This window comes from Rutidosis leptorrhynchoides, chromosome 4 (genome assembly GCF_046630445.1).
Source record: "Rutidosis leptorrhynchoides isolate AG116_Rl617_1_P2 chromosome 4, CSIRO_AGI_Rlap_v1, whole genome shotgun sequence".
Lineage (NCBI taxonomy): Eukaryota > Viridiplantae > Streptophyta > Magnoliopsida > Asterales > Asteraceae > Rutidosis > Rutidosis leptorrhynchoides.
The window spans coordinates 142,600,769-142,617,111 of NC_092336.1; the positions used below are offsets into that span (position 1 = coordinate 142,600,769).

The 16,343-nt window shown below is 37.5% G+C and overlaps 1 protein-coding gene across 1 annotated transcript in view; it reads right to left on the bottom strand.

Annotated features, from left to right (window-relative positions):
* Window positions 1-311: 311 nt before the first annotated feature.
* The window catches only part of LOC139841092 (cytosolic sulfotransferase 13-like), a 46,374-nt gene continuing 30,342 nt past the window's right edge, over window positions 312-16,343 (bottom strand). Inside the window, exon 2 of the mRNA XM_071831324.1 lies at window positions 312-1,164. Within this exon, the coding sequence (XP_071687425.1) occupies window positions 312-1,164 (853 nt within the window). The remainder of the gene's footprint in view (window positions 1,165-16,343) is intronic.

The following is a 16,343-nucleotide window of genomic DNA, read 5'->3' on the forward strand; positions in this document are numbered from 1 at the left end:
GCTCACGCTAATATTTAGCAAGACTTTCGTATATAGAACGCAATTTCTAATGCAATCGGTACCACTGACTCACTCATTGGTTCATTATTTGTTTGTTAGGGCTAAATGATGGTTAAGGAGAAGGCCTTTGCGTGAAAAATATAGTGATTGCCACAAAATTTGTTCTGTCGCGGTCAACCAAAAGCTAATGAACAAACTAAAGTAATTATTGATAAGAGAAAGTAACACAAATCACTAGTTTATTTAATTTTATAATAATACTGATAATCAACAACAATAAGTAGAAACCATACAATATATCCCTAGCTTGATTAGAATGTGATATCAAAACCATTAAACTTTTCGAGGGTAATTTGGTCTATAACATTACTCATTTCATCGGTGAGATAGTTACTCCAATCTCCAACTTTTCCCTGTCTAAAAAAAGCATTTTTAGGTACGCCCCCACATGTCTTTCCATTCTTGTTAACCTCACTTAGATTTTCAAAGCTGCATAGCTTCACAATCTCTTGCAACACACCATTAGCTTTTTCTTCCTCTGTAAAAGGATAGCCCAAGAACTCTGCTAGACGTTTTACATTATTTTCAGAATCATTTATCATGTTCTCATATGTTAAAAACATAATCCTAGTTGGATGTTCTAAACTTGCTTTGTAGTAACTTTTCACATGATCCCAGTAAGGCCCGCACGGTGTCATACCTTTGCAAAACCTCTCAAACACCTCTTCAATTATAAGTGAACCATAAGACTTTTCTATCAACTTATTAATAAAGTGAAACCAGGAAATTAAAACACCTTTAGGGTTTCTACAGATATAAATAACTACGCGACAACCAGAATCGATAATGGATTTAGGCAATGAAGGGTAAGGTATATGAGTGGCAAAGAGATGTGCATCGCTCAAATCGGCGTAAGTAGGCCTTGTTCGTAGTACTTCATGTTCAATGAAAGGTAAACAATCATGTGGATTAGAGATGAGTAAGGGGTGAGTTGAAAGAGAGTTGGTTTTGTACTTGGTTCGATTCACAATAGCAAATGCAAGGGCCTTAAGCCATGTGGTGCCTGATTTTGGTAGTGTGGCTAAGTAAATATCATATGGGTTAGCTTGGAAAGTTTCTTGTGCGGCCATCACGGTTCCAATTGATATAAATCCGTGTAACACCCTGAATTTTGTGCGTCAGGAAATGTTCCTGAAGGTGTCAGAAAATGTGTGCACCAGAAAGCGCCACAAAAGGTCTACCTAACACTTCTGCATTTTCAGAATTTACATCAGAATCAGGATTTGTCAGAATCAGTCCCTGAACTTCAGAATCTGTTTAGACCCTTGTGCGCGCCGCGCACATTCAAGGGTGAGCACCGCGCACCCCACCTGGGACAGTTTTCTGCCTTTTTCTATTTGAGTTAAATGATGGGCTTTTTGGTCTTTTCACTTGAGGACGGATCTGTAGCCTTATTGGCAAATTTGGATCCCATTATAGATCACTTTCACATCCACAACTCTCTCATGTTCAAACCCTAGAGAGAGGAAGAGTTTTAGAGAGGGAAAGCTCTATTTGGAGAAGAAGGAGGGTGACTCGGGTTAAGGTACATGAGTTAAGGTTGTTCACCTCGTGCACGGCTACGTTTTAGTAGTGTTGGTAAGTTCTAACTCCGAATTTTGTTGTTTATGATTCTTGTTCATGTTTGGGGTTTGAGCTAGTTAGGGTTATAAACCCCATTTCTCATGAAATTGGGGTTTTTAGTTGTATTGCTAGTGTAAGTGAACCCAATTATTGTGGGTTTAGGGTTTGATGATGAATTTAGAAGTATTTGTCTTGGTTTGGGAGTTAAACCTCTAGATTGAAAGGTTGTTACTGACTTTGATGTTCTTAAGAACAAGTTTTGCTAGTCAAAATCGATGTTGACTTGGTTTGGTGTCAAAATGGGTTTTGAGTCAAGTTTTGGTGAATAAAGTATGTAAATACTTGATTTAGGTATTAATTGGTGTTTTGAAAATATAATCACTAGTCGTTAGTGATTTTGGGAGTTTTATGACTTTAGTCAAAATGGATAAATTGAATTGGGTTAAAATTGATGACGACACTAATTTGGATTAAATGGATGATAAACGCTTTTGTTAAGTGTTAAATAATGTTTTTGGATGTAATTACTCGCGAGAAGTAATTTTGGGGTTAAAGTGATATTTTAACATAAGTCAAACGTGGTCAAAAGCAATATGGGTCAATATTGCACGTGTTGGGGTTTTGGTGTAATCGGTGTTTGAAATGATTACTACCTAAGTAGTAATTTAGTGTTAAGACCTAGGTTTGATCTAATTGGTGTAAAGTATGATTTGGGTTAAATTGTACTTTGTTGTGTTGGTTTGAATTACCACCCGAAGTGGTAATTGGTTTGTGTCCATTAGGTGTTAAATGGGCGGATTTTGGCGAGCAAGGTGTGATCCCTCAGCTAAGGGAAGTTTGTTTCGGGTTCTCTTTTAGAGAATAGCTATTTATGTGTATATTGTACCTATGTGTGATATAGGTGGTTACTTGCTCGGATTTGAGGACGAAGATCATGGTATACATGACTTGTGCAGGCATTCCAAGTTGAGTGGAATGATTATATATGTATGTATATAATGTATTTATTTGTATGCTATGGTATGAACCAAAGAGCCAGTAGTGCCATAGTATGTGCGATTCTGCTATGATGTGAACCAAAGAGCCGGTAGTGTCATAGTATGTGTGTTGTAGTGTGAACCAAAGAGCCAGTAGCACTACGGCACGAGTTGTTAGAGTGTGAACCAAAGAGCCGGTAGAACTTTAGCGCGAGTATGACTCGGGTTGTGATGTGAACCAAAGAGCCGGTAGCATCATAACCGATGCGTATGGCATGAACCAAAGAGCCGGTAGCACCATGACGCGAGAATGGTTAACCATATGATTTGTGTATGTGTTGTAGTGTAGCATATTATATTGTTTGAGTATATGCTATTGGTTATGCTAGCTTGCGATATTGGAGGTTATTAGCCTTATACTTGAGATGGTTGCTAACAGTGGCGGATCCAGGAAATTTTTTCACCGGGGGCAAAAAAAAATTATAAACGTAGAGATTTTTTGGGGCAAAATATGGAGATTTTGGAGCAAAATATAGAGGTTTTTGAGCAAAGTTTAGAGATTTTTGGGCAAAATACTAAGGTTTTGGAGCAAAATATGAAGGTTTGGGGACAAAATATGAAGAGTTTGGGGCAAAAAAAAATTCCACCGGGGTCAAAATCGAAAAACAGAAAAAATTTACACTAAAAATTGCAAATCCACTGGGGGCGGGCGACCTACCCTGACCCTTAATAGGTCCGCCCCTGGTTGCTAATTATATTGCTAGCATGTATGCGGTATGTGTGTAAGTGACTGCAAGTGGGCATATTATATATGTATATGTATAATTATTGCATTCACTAAGCTTTATGCTTACCCCTCTCGTTGTTTACCTTTTTCAGGTATTTTGTTATGAGGCTAGCTAGTTATTAGACTAGTTGCGTAGGAGCGCTTGGGCTCGATGGGGTAGCTTTTGGATATGCGGACACGGATTGGGGATTTGGTAGTCCCCGGGATTATGCTCTTGGTACCGGGTTGGGTTATAGAGTCCTAACTCGTCTAAGTGTAAATTGGGATTGAAACTTGCATTTTGTACGAAAGTCGTAAAACGGCCGACGTGGCCCGGTGTCGTAAAACTCGTTTTATTATTGGAACGTGTTAGTCTTGTTTATTATAATGTGTTGTGAAAAGCGTTTCGTCTAAAAGTGTCGGGAAGTGGGAGATCTTTAATCAAAATTTGGAAAATCCGGACAGAGGCTGCTAGGCCTTGTGCGCGCCGCGCACCTAAAGGGTTGCGCGCCGCGCACCCTTCTGAATAAAAAAAATCTTTTGCTGCGTATTCGATTGGATAACGGGTTGATTCGTTACAAGTGGTATCAGAGCATAGTCTAAGGGAATTAGGTGACCTTGGAATAGGTGCCTAGTCTTAGACTTATTGACAGTTACGTATTATTTGCTGGACTTGTTGGAATACGGGTCAGATTGAGATTTGTTAGTGCCTTAGAGTAGGTGACTAACTAGGACTTCTGCTTGTCCAAGGTGTGATTATGTGGGGCCTTATTTCGCGTGTAAATTAGTGCCTTAGATAGCTAGTGTCTAATGTAAGTAGGCGAACTTGGACGTTGTTTCAGTGATAGTCACCTAGGTTGTAGGTTGACTTGTTGTGGTGTACTTGTGTACGTTTATTACTATATTGTATATTGGTGTATATATATATGTATCTATTTGGTGCGGTGTCCTAGGGATGAATCTATTGGAGAGATTCGCATGTTTGGCTGTTTGAAGTGATCAAGTTCGCGGTAAGGACTTTGGTCATTCGGGTACTAGGAGTTATCGCGTGTTATTTTGTGTGAATGTCGCGTCAGTCCGGGTAAAGTACTTTGCGTGACCATGCGAAAATGATAAGGTATGCAATTGTAATAGTAACTGATCACCATTATTACAACCGTGTATCTTGACACCAAGCATGACATAACGAGTACCGAGCGGAGGAAACGTGGCATGCTTGGGGTAGAATCGGGACGAGTTAGGAATCTTTCATTGGTTCATAGGTTATAGTGGTCTCGGGTGATGTGCTTGTTGTCACATCAGATTTGTTGTGAGTCTAAAATTGTTACGGTGGATTCGGTTAGTTAAGTGGGTGAGCCAACTCATGAGTTCAGCGCATAATTAGTCACCCTACGTAGTGGGTGCAATATTTGAGATCGTCATTGGTTGTAGTTACCCATCGTAACTAGGATGACCGATTATTGTATGTGTGTGTGTGCGCGTCGAGGACTTAAATTCCGTAATGGAATACGACAAGTCTAATGATTATGGTTTGGGGTTGCACTCGGTAGAGTATGTGGTTAGAGGATCGTGTAAGGATTCCAGTTGTAAGCCGCCTTGGAATTGGCGAATCGGGGAGTCTTGGGGTCATTAAACTCATGGGAGTGGGACCCGTATGACGATGATTGTGTTAGTGTGTTAGCGTGTTATGGATTATAGGGTAACATTCCTAACGGAATATCCCTTGTTGTGGTGGTCGTGCCGATGTGCGGAAGGGTGTAAGACTTGGTGTTTCCAAGCATCTCTTTGGTGTTAGATGAAAGGGTTCGTGAGGCTATATCGTTTTGGCCTTGTGGAAATTGTGGCTAGCGTGTGATCGCTAGGAACTTCCGAGAAGACAATAAACCGTAAGGTTTGTCGGGTAGGTATGACTTCGGGTCATTATTGTGGAGAAATGGGTGACATCGGGTGTATGAAACCCAAAGATCGATTTTCTAAATTTCGGTAGATTGTGGTGGGAGTCTGCATGACACTGCGTCAGGTGCCTCTTTATACCTACTAGTGAAATGTCAAACTCCGGTAGTGGTGTAATCACTTTGTGCTTAGGGTTCCCTTGAGATACCCTGGGAAGCAGCGGAGATTACAATAGTGATCGATGGGTGATAGTAATTCGGTGGTTGCGAAAGTCGAAGTTAGAGAGCATTGCGGTAAATACTTCCTATGAAGTGACGGATGAGCGAATCTGGTTTCCCTGGTGATAGACGGGTGAAGATGACCGGCGAGCCGGTGAAAGACTTAATGTTCGGTTAAGACCGAAGGTTATGATGAAGTGATGATATTGCGGTCGATGCAATTATTGTGTCAGATTGGTCACTCTTCTCCATGAGAGTGAGCAATTGTTAGTAAAGGTTCGTTGAGTGGAAGGTCGGGTGTAACGACCCGACTTTTTCGACTCTCTTTTGTACCTTGTGTTTTTGCGAAACTGCGTATTTATGCGTACTGTGCTACTTTATACTCTGGAATCTTTTTACACATGGCTTACTTTCATTTATGTGTTAAAACGTGCCTTTAAGTACGTAGGATATTTAACTTGATCACCGGAAACCTTTATGACCGTTAGTGTCACTTGACGTTACGAACAAACTGCGTACTGCGTACACGTTTAACTTTTATCGTAATCGGGATATTATGACTAGGAAATCTTAATTATTATTTTATAATAATAATTACTTGGGTTTATGGATGCTTAATTACGCGTAGTAATTTACTTATGCTTACTAGTTAGTCTTGTTGGACTTTCTACCTTGTTGGGCCTTAGCCCACCCTACACTAGTTAGCGGACGATTTAATTAGCCCAATTATTATTAGCTAGTGACCCATTAATATGTAAGACAAATGCCCATTTATTAGAGGGAACATACTAGCATTTATGTCAAGTATTATCCTTAATGTTGCATGAGATCCCAACATAAGCATCAACTTTATACAACCATTAACTAAAAAGCAAACTTTTGTCCCCCTTGTCCCCCCTCCAAATTCACGGCCGCCACCACCACCCTCACCCCCCATTCACCTATAAATACTAGCCTTATTCCATCAATTTTACACTTGCTTTCATTTGTAATTCACACACACACACTCTCTAATTCTCTCTAGTTCTTTCTCTCTCTAAAAGTGTAAGTATTTTGAATTTTTCTTTTTCTTCTCCTTCTCATCATCACGAATTCATCATCATCATCATCATCATGGGTCTAGCTTTTTAGCTTTTGATCTTGATTACATCTTGTAGATTCAAGCAGGGATTTAAATCTTTCAAGAACATGGAAGATTCAAGCTTTATAGCTTTGAATCTTCACCTACTTTGTAGATATATATCTTTTAACTTTAAATCTTGTTATTTTTTTATAAAGATTCAAACTTGTGTTTGTAATCTTCATGTAACTTAAAGATCCAAGCTTTATGCTTCAAGATCTTCAAGAACAATCAAGATGCAAGCTTTCTAGCTTGGATCTTCATATCTTTTGTTAGATCTAAGTTTTCTAACTTATGATCTCATTATTTTGTTATAAAGATCAAAACTTGTGTTTATGGTCTTCATATAACTTAAAGATCTAAGCTTTATGCTTCAAGTTCTTCAAGAACACTAAAGGTTCAAGTTTCTAGCTTTGTGAACTTAAAACTTGTGTGAAAGGGATCTAAACTCTCTAGCTTAGGGTTCCATCACTTCATTTGACTTAGATTATGTTCATACTTGCTTGATTGAAGTAAAGTTTGTAGCTTTAGTTGTAAATGTAACTTGTAATTGTGTTAAGACTAAGGATATGATGTAACCTTGGTTCATCATCCATCTAAGACTCTTAAATGAGTTGTGTTCTTACTTGATCTTAACATATTGTGTGTTAATGGTAGAATCTTGGTCAAGGTGATGCTAACCCATCAACGATTTGTACACTTGAAGCTACAAGCATCAAGGATGAGAACCGTGATGAGCATCAAGCACTAGGAACCCCACCAGAGCACCTTGCTTACTGTTTTCAGGATCTGATCAGACAACCTGGGCTACTAGAAAGTTGATTTTCAGTTAGTTTGGTTCGAGTAGATGATTTTCCGTTCAGACCTCGTCCTAATACGAGTTACGGTTTAGGATTTATGGCCTTCCGAAAGTCATTACACCCTATTAACGTTGTGCTGAAATTTCTGACCTACTCGCACTTAAACCATCACCACGGTCAAACGAAGATGAGTTTGGTTCTGTAAATTGGTTAGCAACTAGGGGACTCATATACGGAGCCATAGCCACTAATTACGCGTCTTTTCAATTTACGTAGAGGTCGTGGCAGCTGACCTAAGTCAGCCTATTATTTCGATCTCTATTCTTGTCAAACTTACTTAGCTTTTATGATGATGAACGATGATGATGATGATGATGATGACACTTAAACTTATTTTGTACACTATTAAAACTTATTAGGATAACCTACTGACCTAGTAACCTTTGATTTAGGTTGACGACCATTCGGACCGACTTACTACTCGCATACTTTAATTATCAACTTTACCGCTCTTATCACTGTGAGTTATAGCATCCCTTTTTAGTTTAACTATTTTTGGGACTGAGAATACATGCGCTTTTTATGTTTTACATACTAGGCATGAGTACTTAAACTTTATATATGTGTGGGTTATACAACAGCATAAACTTTCCCCTTAGCTCGGTAACGTTTAGTCATTGGTTTTTGAACCGGTGAACGCGAATCTTAGATATGGATCCATAGGGTTTGACATCCCCACTCGGGCTAGTCGCGCTAGCATTTAACGGGTTTTTAATACTTCGTAAACATACTCACTCGCCAAGTGTACTTTTAGGGGGTTATAAACGTTAAGTTAGTTACCAAGTGCCCACGGTTAAACATATACATTTCATACTGTATTGGAACACTGAAATCTCGTGGCCTACCTTACATTACTGTTACAACTAAAACTATAGCTCACCAACATTATTGTTGACGTTTTTAAGCATGTTTTCTTAGGTGCTTAGAGGTTTGTTGCTTCCGCTGTTTAGACATGCTGTCTTGGTGTTTAGACTTACTGTTAAGGACCTGTTGTGCTAGAATTTCGCTGCATAATCTTAGAGATGTCTCAATTAAGGAACCTTTCTTTTGCATTCGTAGTTTATGTTATTTTCAAATAATGACTTTGTAACGACCTTTGTGTCACGTTATCTTTTGTAAACGCTATGTCTTTATGAATGCAAACTGGTTTTCAAATAGCATGTAGTACTTGACCGTGTAAAGATCATGTTGTTGACGAATCGTACACGATGGTTTTGTACGGGGCGTCACATTTGGTATCAGAGCATTGGTTGTAGGGAATTAGGTTGCATTAGTGAGTCTAGACCGGACCGAGTAGGATTCACTAATAGGACTAATCTACAACTTGCTAGTTTACTTGTTTCCGCGAAACTTACTGCATGCTGCTGCTTTCTTTTACTGCTATATGACGTATACTGCTACTTGATTTTCATTACTGCATGCTACTATATGCTTTCGATTGCATGATACTTCTGTACGATTTGCTATTATTGCCATGCTATTTACTGTTATAGGTGATCTAGACTGTCATAGTTATTTTGCCTAATACGTGCTTGCTTTATGACTTACTGACATGGAAAAAGATATTTTTTCCTGTTCAGATGTCAGATTGAAATGTCCCGTTCTTATTGATTAAAAACGTTCCATATTAATTGATTTCGTTGCGAGGTTTTGACCTCTATATGAGACGTTTTTCAAAGACTGCATTCATTTTTAAAACAAACTATAACCTTTATTTCATAGATAAAGGTTTTAAAAAGCTTTACGTAGATTATCAAATAATGATAATCTAAAATATCCTGTTTACACACGACCATTACATAATGGTTTACAATACAAATATGTTACAACAAAATAAGTTTCTTGAATGCAGTTTTTACACAATAACATACAAGCATGGACTCCAAATCTCGTCCTTATTTAAGTATGCGACAGCGGAAGCTCTTAATAATCACCTGAGAATAAACATGCTTAAAACGTCAACAAAAATGTTGGTGAGTTATAGGTTTAACCTATATATATCAAATCATAATAATAGACCACAAGATTTCATATTTCAATACACATCCCATACATAGAGATAAAAATCATTCATATGGTGAACACCTGGTAACCGACATTAACAAGATGCATATATAAGAATATCCCCATCATTCTGGGACACCCTTCGGATATGATATAAATTTCGAAGTACTAAAGCATCCGGTACTTTGGATGGGGTTTGTTAGGCCCAATAGATCTATCTTTAGGATTCACGTCAATTAGGGTGTCTGTTCCCTAATTCTTAGATTACCAGACTTAATAAAAAGGGGCATATTCGATTTCGATAATTCAACCATAGATTGTAGTTTCACGTACTTGTGTCTATTTTGTAAATCATTTATAAAACCTGCATGTATTCTCATCCCAAAAATATTAGATTTTAAAAGTGGGACTATAACTCACTTTTACAGATTTTTACTTCGTCGGGAAGTAAGACTTGGCCACTGGTTGATTCACGAACCTATAACAATATATACATATATATCAAAGTATGTTCAAAATATATTTACAACACTTTTAATATATTTTGTTGTTTTAAGTTTATTAAGTCATCTGTCCTCGTTAGTAACCTACAACTAGTTGTCCACAGTTAGATGTACAAAAATAAATCGATAAATATTATCTTGAATCAATCTACGACCCAGTGTATACGTATCTCGGTATTGATCACAACTCAAACTATATATATTTTGGAATCAACCTCAACCCTGTATAGCTAACTCCAACATTCACATATAGAGTGTCTATGGTTGTTCCGAAATATATATAGATGTGTCGACATGATAGGTCGAAACATTGTATACGTGTCTATGGTATCTCAAGATTACATAATATACAATACAAGTTGATTAAGTTATGGTTGGAATAGATTTGTTACCAATTTTCACGTAGCTAAAATGAGAAAAATTATCCAATCTTGTTTTACCCATAACTTCTTCATTTTAAATCCGTTTTGAGTGAATCAAATTGCTATGGTTTCATATTGAACTCTATTTTATGAATCTAAACAGAAAAGTATAGGTTTATAGTCATAAAAATAAGTTACAAGTCGTTTTTGTAAAGGTAGTCATTTCAGTCGAAAGAACGACGTCTAGATGACCATTTTAGAAAACATACTTCCACTTTGAGTTTAACCATAATTTTTGGATATAGTTTCATGTTCATAATAAAAATCATTTTCTCAGAATAACAACTTTTAAATCAAAGTTTATCATAGTTTTTAATTAACTAACCCAAAACAGCCCGCGGTGTTACTACGACGGCGTAAATCCGGTTTTACGGTGTTTTTCGTGTTTCCAGGTTTTAAATCATTAAGTTAGCATATGATATAGATATAGAACATGTGTGTAGTTAATTTTAAAAGTCAAGTTAGAAGGATTAACTTTTGTTTGCGAACAAGTTTAGAATTAACTAAACTATGTTCTAGTGATTACGAGTTTAAACCTTCGAATAAGATAGTTTTATATATATCAATCGAATGATGTTATGAACATCATTACTACCTCAAGTTTAGTAGGTAAACCTACTGGAAGTGACAAGAAATGATCTAGCTTCAAAGGATCTTGGATGGCTTGAAAGTTCTTGAAGTAGGATCATGACACAAAAACAAGTTCAAGTAAGATTTTTACTCGAATTAAGATAGTTTATAGTTATAGAAATTGAATCAAAGTTTGAATATGAATATTACCTTGAATAAGAAAGATAACCTACTGTATATAACAAAGGTTTCTTGATCTTAGATGATTACTTGGAATGGATTAGAAAGCTTGGAAGTAAATTAGTAAACTTGAAGGGATTTTTGAAGTGTTCTTGAAGTGTTCTTCCTATGATGATTATAGCTTGATTCTTGAAGTGATTTTTGATGAAGATGATGATTAACTACTGGAAAAATACGTTCATAATAGTGTGTGTGTGTGTTGAGAGAGAATTAGAAAGAAAATTGGAAGTGAAATGGAGTGAATGATGAGTGGTAATTGGTGAGTGGTGAGTGGGGTTAAAAGGAGTTCTAGTTAGTTGACTAGCTCATGGTAGAAGTTAAAATTGATTAGTCATACATGACATAATCAAGAGTGGAATCCCATGCTAGTTCCTATTGGTATATACTCATAGTAAGTACGTTTTGAAGCTGTGTATAATACGGGTAAGAATACGACTAGAATTCTTGATGAAAGAAAAGAATGGAAAAGTAACTGTAACCATTTTCGTTAAGTATGAGTGTTTTGATATATGTCTTGAAGTCTTCCAAAAGTATTTTAATACATCTAAATACACTACATGTATATACATTTTAACTGAGTCGTTAAGTCATCGTTAGTCGTTACATGTAAGTGTTGTTTTGAAACCTTTAAGTTAACGATCTCAATTAATGTTGTTAACCCATTGTTTATTATATCTAATGAGATGTTAAATTATTATATTATCATGATATTATGATATATTAATATATCTTAATATGATATATATACATTTAAATGTCGTTACAACGATAATCGTTACATATATGTCTCGTTTCGAAATCCTTAAGTTAGTAGTCTTGTTTATATGTATATAACTCATTGTTAATATACTTATGGAGATACTTACTTATCATAATCTCATGTTAACCATATGTATATCCATATATATACCGTCATGTCGTTTTTACAAGTTTTAACGTTCGTGAATCGCCGGTCAACTTGGGTGGTCAATTGTCTATATGAAACATATTTCAATTAATCAAGTCTTAACAAGTTTGATTGCTTAACATGTTGGAAACATTTAATCATGTAAATATCAATCTCAATTAAAATATATAAACATGGAAAAGTTCGGGTCACTACAGTACCTACCTGTTAAATAAATTTCGTTCCGAAATTTTAAGCTGTTGAAGGTGTTGACGAATCTTCTGGAAATAGATGCGGGTATTTCTTCTTCATCTGATCTTCACGCTCCCAGGTGAACTCGGGTCCTCTACGAGCATTCCATCGAACCTTAACTATTGGTATCTTGTTTTGCTTATGTCTTTTAACCCCACGATCCATTATTTCGACGGATTCTTCGATGAATTGGAGTTTTTCGTTGATTTGGATTTCATCTAACGGAATAGTGAGATCTTCTTTAGCAAAACATTTCTTCAAATTCGAGACGTGGAAAGTGTTATGTACAGCCGCGAGTTGTTGAGGTAACTCAAGTCGGTAAGCTACTGGTCCGACACGATCAATAATCTTGAATGGTCCAATATACCTTGGATTTAATTTCCCTCGTTTACCAAATCGAACAACGCCTTTCCAAGGTGCAACTTTAAGCATGACCATCTCTCCAATTTCAAATTCTATATCTTTTCGTTTAATGTCAGCGTAGCTCTTTTGTCGACTTTGGGCGGTTTTCAACCGTTGTTGAATTTGGATGATCTTCTCGGTAGTTTCTTGTATAATCTCCGGACCCGTAATCTGTCTATCCCCCGCTTCACTCCAACAAATCGGAGACCTGCACTTTCTACCAAAGTGCTTCAATCGGCGCCATCTCAATGCTTGAATGGTAGCTGTTGTTGTAGGAAAATTCTGCTAATGGTAGATGTCGATCCCAACTGTTTCCGAAATCAATAACACATGCTCGTAGCATGTATTCAAGCGTTTGTATCATCCTTTCGCTCTGCCCATCAGTTTATGGATGATAGGCAGTACTCATGTCTAGACGAGTTCCTAATGCTTGCTGTAATGTCTGCCAGAATCTTGAAATAAATCTGCCATCCCTATAAGAGATAATAGAGATTGGTATTCCATGTCTGGAGACGACTTCCTTCAAATACAGTCGTGCTAACTTCTCCATCTTGTCATCTTCTCTTATTGGCAGGAAATGTGCTGATTTGGTGAGATGATCAACTATTACCCAAATAGTATCAAAACCACTTGCAGTCCTTGGCAATTTAGTGATGAAATCCATGGTAATGTTTTCCCATTTCCATTCTGGGATTTCGGGTTGTTGAAGTAGACCTGATGGTTTCTGATGTTCAGCTTTGACCTTAGAACACGTCAAACATTCTCCTACATATTTAGCAACATCGGCTTTCATACCCGGCCACCAAAAATATTTCCTGAGATCCTTGTACATCTTCCCCGTTTCAGGATGTATTGAGTATCTGGTTTTATGAGCTTCTCTAAGTACCATTTCTCTCATATCTCCAAATTTTGGTACCCAAATCCTTTCAGCCCTATACCGGGTTCCGTCTTCCCGAATATTAAGATGCTTCTCCGATCCTTTGGGTATTTCATGCTTTAAATTTCCCTCTTTTAAAACTCCTTGTTGCGCCTCCTTTATTTGAGTAGTAAGGTTATTATGAATCATTATATTCATAGATTTTACTCGAATGGGTTCTCTGTCCTTCCTGCTCAAGGCATCGGCTACCACATTTGCCTTCCCTGGGTGGTAACGAATCTCAAAGTCGTAATCATTCAATAATTCAATCCACCTACGCTGCCTCATATTCAGTTGTTTCTGATTAAATATCTGTTGAAGACTTTTGTGGTCAGTATATATAATACTTTTAACCCCATATAAGTAGTGCCTCTAAGTCTTTAATGCAAAAACAACCGCGCCTAATTCCAAATCATGCGTCGTATAATTTTGTTCGTGAATCTTCAATTGTCTAGACGCATAAGCAATCACCTTCGTTCGTTGCATTAATACACAACCGAGACCTTGCTTTGATGCGTCACAATAAATCACAAAATCATCATTCCCTTCAGGCAATGACAATATAGGTGCCGTAGTTAGCTTTTTCTTCAATAACTGAAACACTTTCTCTTGTTCATCATTCCATTCAAATTTCTTCCCTTTATGCGTTAATGCAGTCAAGGGTTTTGCTATTCTGGAAAAGTCTTGGATGAACCTTCTGTAGTAACCAGCTAGTCCTAAAAACTGGCGTATGTGTTTCGGAGTTTTCGGGGTTTCCCACTTTTCAACAGTTTCTATCTTTGCCGAATCCACCTTAATACCTTCTTTGTTCACTATGTGACCGAGGAATTGAACTTCTTCCAACCAAAATGCACACTTTGAAAACTTAGCGTACAATTCTTCCTTCCTCAATACTTCTAACACCTTTCTCAAATGTTCACCATGTTCTTGGTCATTCTTTGAGTAAATAAGTATGTCATCAATGAAAACAATGACAAACTTGTCAAGGTATTGTCCACACACTCGGTTCATAAGGTCCATGAACACAGCTGGTGCATTAGTTAAACCAAACGAGATTACCATAAACTTGTAATGACCGTAACGTGTTCTGAAAGCAGTCTTTAGAATATCATCTTCTTTCACCCGCATTTGATGATACCCGGAACGTAAGTCAATCTTTGAATAAACAGACGAGCCTTGTAGTTGATCAAATAAGTCGTCGATTCTCGGTAGTGGGTAGCGGTTCTTGATGGTAAGTTTGTTCAACTCTCGGTAGTCGATACACAACCTGAATGTACCATCTTTCTTCTTGACAAACAAAACAGGAGCTCCCCACGGTGATGTGCTTGGTCGAATGAAACCACGCTCTAAAATTTCTTGTAATTGGCTTTGCAGTTCTTTCATCTCACTGGGTGCGAGTCTGTAAGGAGCACGAGCTATTGGTACAGCTCCTGGTACAAGATCTATTTGAAATTCAACGGATCGCTGTGGGGGTAATCCCGGTAATTCTTTCGGAAATACATCGGGAAATTCTTTTGCAATGGGAACATCATTGATGCTCTTTTCTTCAGTTTGTACTTTCTCGACGTGTGATAGAACAGCATAGCAACCTTTTCTTATTAGTTTTTGTGCCTTCAAATTACTAATAAGATGTAGCTTCGTGTTGCCCTTTTCTCCGTACACCATTAAGGGTTTTCATTTTTATCGTATAATGCGAATTGCATTTTTGTAACAAACGATCTCTGCTTTCACTTCTTTCAACCAGTCCATACCGATTATCACATCAAAACTCCCTAACTCTACTGGTATCAAATCAATCTTAAATGTTTCGCTAACCAGTTTAATTTCTCGATTCCGACATATATTATCTGCTGAAATTAATTTACCATTTGCTAATTCGAGTAAAAATTTACTATCCAAAGGCGTCAATGGACAACTTAATTTAGCACAAAAATCTCTACTCATATAGCTTCTATCCGCACCCGAATCAAATAAAACGTAAGCAGATTTATTGTCAATAAGAAACGTACCCGTAACAAGCTCCGAGTCTTTCTGTGCCTCTGCCGCATTAATATTGAAAACTCTTCCGCGGCCTTGTCCATTCGTGTTCTCCTGGTTCGGGTAATTTCTAATAATGTGGCCCGGTTTTCCACATTTATAACAAACTACATTGGCATAACTTGCTCCGACACTACTTGCTCCGCCATTACTCGTTCCGACACCATTTGTTCCTTTCGTTCTATTAACCCATGGTCCATAGACCTCACACTTCGCTGCGCTATGACCATTTCTTTTACACTTGTTGCAAAATTTGGTGCAGAACCCCGAGTGATACTTTTCACACCTTTGGCATAGCTGCTTCTGATTGTTGTTGTTGTTGTTGCGGTTATTATTGTTGTTGGGATGATTGTTGTAGTTGCTGTTGTTGTTGTTGTTGTTGTTGTTGTTGTTGTTGTTGTTGTTGTTGTTGTTGGGCCGTTTGTTGTAGTTGCGATTGATGTTGCGATTGTTGGGATAATTGTTGCGATTATTGTTGTAATTGCTGTTGTTGTTGTATTGGTGATTCTTATCACCGTTTTCCTCCCACTTTCTTTTGACTTGCTTCACATTGGCCTCTTCAGCAGTCTGTTCTTTAATTCTTTCTTCAATCTGGTTCACTAGTTTGTGAGCCATTCTACATGCCTGTTGTATGGAGGCGGGCTCGTGTGAACT